The 2,537-nt window shown below is 39.8% G+C and overlaps 1 protein-coding gene across 1 annotated transcript; it reads right to left on the reverse strand.

Moving 5' to 3' along the window:
* Positions 1 to 661: 661 nt before the first annotated feature.
* On the reverse strand, positions 662 to 1,282 carry LOC117612774 (DNA repair protein XRCC3 homolog). The gene is made up of 2 exons (XM_034341421.1): positions 1,174 to 1,282; positions 662 to 1,059 (listed from the first exon to the last, which is right to left on the reverse strand). The coding sequence occupies exons 1-2, from the start codon at positions 1,280 to 1,282 to the stop codon at positions 662 to 664; spliced, it is 507 nt and encodes a 168-aa protein (XP_034197312.1).
* Between the last annotated feature and the right edge of the window lie 1,255 nt (positions 1,283 to 2,537).

Consider the following 2,537-nt stretch of genomic DNA (forward strand, 5'->3'; position numbering starts at 1 on the left):
AATCTAACTTTTTGTCCACATTACCATTTTTTCCTTCACAGTATTTTGATCGTATTTTCTTCGTTACAACTCCGATTCGGGTCTACTCCGTGTCTACGGACTCGTTTCGCCGTGCTCTACGCAACGGTGTAAGCGAAATTGCTAAATTATTTCTTGATCAAAAAGTCCATTTTTCCCTTATTAAAATATGCGAGGGCAAAATCGTCTTTTTGCTAGAAGATATTAATCCTACTTTTTAGATATTTTGTTACTTTTTAGATATTTTGTTTTGGGCTATTACAGTATCGGTATCATATTGTAATTTTATTGCCTTGACATTGCTATTATATTGTACTATTATTGTACTGGTATTGCTATTGCAATTATGTAAACTGTGTAAGTACGAAATTAAAGGGCATGTAATGTAACTCAAAATGGATCCCCAACATTAAAGCCTTTACAACGCAATTGTTACACAGTTACCGTGATACTCCTACTACACCTTCTTTTGTGATTACAATTTCAGATGATGCATGAGGCAATGTGAGGTAAATACAAGGTGAAGTGTCCTATGTGTTTGACTGGATATAGTTGCTGAAGGAGTATTACGACTGTTAACCCCAACAGATTCCTCATGTCTTGCCAAGAACACCCTTGAATTGATGCAATGTGCCCAAGCCAGTCAAAAAGCTGGACTCACTCGTCTGCTTGATGTATGTAAGCACTCCAAGTTTCCCAACATCTCCCCATTGATTCCATGATCTGGCCCAATAAAATCCACCACTTGGTTGGTCACAACCACCGCCACCCCAAACTTACTTGCTAAAGCCTTCAATGTCCCGGATATCATGAAAAATATTTCAGACCGGCGTTTCAAATATGTCGGTGTTCTTTCATACTGTGATCGGAACAATGCAGCAATGGAATCAATGACAATGAGCTTCACAGGTAACCGGGTGTGATCAATGGCAATAAATGCTTCTATGTCTCGAAGGACATTGATCAATTGTTGTGTATCATGAACACCTTGAACATATATGCCTTCCAATGGTCCAACCGCATTAAGTTGGGGTATGATGCCTGATAAAGGTTGGCTACTTGTTGCAATCAACGAAATGAGAAGCTAAATTCTGTGAATATGTAGAAGGAGGAGTCCCCTAGTCCGCCATGTGAGGGTGGGAGTTGAGCTCTTACCATTAGTTGGAGACAAAGTTGCGTCTTCCTGAAACCGCTTTTCCCTACCAATTCTATTATGGAGTTGCAAGGTATCCCACCGCCCAAGTAGCCATCTAGTATTGGGCATCCGATGGATAATTTAGAGGTTGAAAGAGGAAGGAGCATGAGGTTTTGTGGTGTCATTTTTTGTAATTTAGGGGGGATGTGATGGTGGTGCAAGGCATGAATTATATATATAGAGTCCATATTGAAGGTGTGTAATGTAGCCCATATGTCTTTTAAAGGATGTATAAGTCAATCAAATGGTAAAGTCTGATGCAATACCTACTGCAATAGGATCCTATTGCTACTGTATTGTATTGCCATTGCACACATGTGTATTGTGGAGTTATTGCCGCTGTAATCGTTTGAACTAGACAGGGATAAAGCAAATTGTATACGCACAAATACCAAAAGAGGCATCATAATTCCATCAAATTCAATTTTGAAACTTACATAATACAACAAGAGGCCACCTCATAGTTACATAATACAAAAAGAGGCCACCTCAGTTCCATTTTACAGGCTCTAAAGTCATATTACAAGTTAAAAGTTTCCTGCTGTTGACACATTCGGAGTTGTATACTCTTCAATTGCGGTGACCGCGACCCATAAAATTCAGGATCCCGCCCATAGTGATGTTGTCCCAGTTTCCTTTTAGATCCACTATTTTTGCAAACTTGCGAAATAGTTCGAATCCAGTTTCCACTTGTTTTTGCTTTAACTATGTCATTTCATCAGATTCCTTGAATACCATAACTGCAGTGGCAGGGGCATTTTCAATTTTTACTTTCATACCCTTAATATGTAGGAGATGCATCCGGGCATGATAACAAGAACGAATTGTGCGCTTTTTTGTGACCCCTCACCTAGCTTGGCCCTCCAAAAATTTTAAAGCTATGTCTGCATGGAGATTTTTCCAAAACATGGTATTGCCTCGACATTGCTGCATGCCACAGACCAAGTCTGCAGTCAGTGAATTTGTTGACTTGACTAGTGTTTCAGTCTCCCCTCCTTCAATAATTGAAAGCATTGGGTTTGGTGTGAGGTTAGAGTGCATGGTTTTGGGTATTTATTGTGGGTTGGTGTGGGACTTAATTGGGGAAAACTGGGACTTAATGCGATGTGAGTGAAATGAGTGAGGAAGGTAATGGCTACAAGCTGGAGTTAATGTGATGGAAGTTTTCTCTTCATACAGCTGGGTTGAAGTTTAATATAGGGAGGTATTAATGAGCTAGAGTAAATGAGTGAGTAATTGGCGAGAGGGATTGGGGGGAGTAATTGGCAGGATTTATTGGCAGGAGTTATTACCCAATTGCCTGTATGACTATTTTCCAGTATTT

Source organism: Prunus dulcis, unplaced genomic scaffold (assembly GCF_902201215.1).
Source record: "Prunus dulcis unplaced genomic scaffold, ALMONDv2, whole genome shotgun sequence".
NCBI classification, from domain to species: Eukaryota; Viridiplantae; Streptophyta; class Magnoliopsida; order Rosales; family Rosaceae; genus Prunus; species Prunus dulcis.

Coding starts and splice junctions, on each gene's coding strand:
- LOC117612774 (XM_034341421.1), bottom strand. CDS start 1,282: ATGCCCAATACTAGATGGCTACTTGGGCGGTGGGATACCTTGCAACTC. Junction 1,060..1,173: donor AACTTTGTCTCCAACTAATG/GTAAGAGCTCAA, acceptor AACCTTTATCAG/GCATCATACCCCAACTTAAT.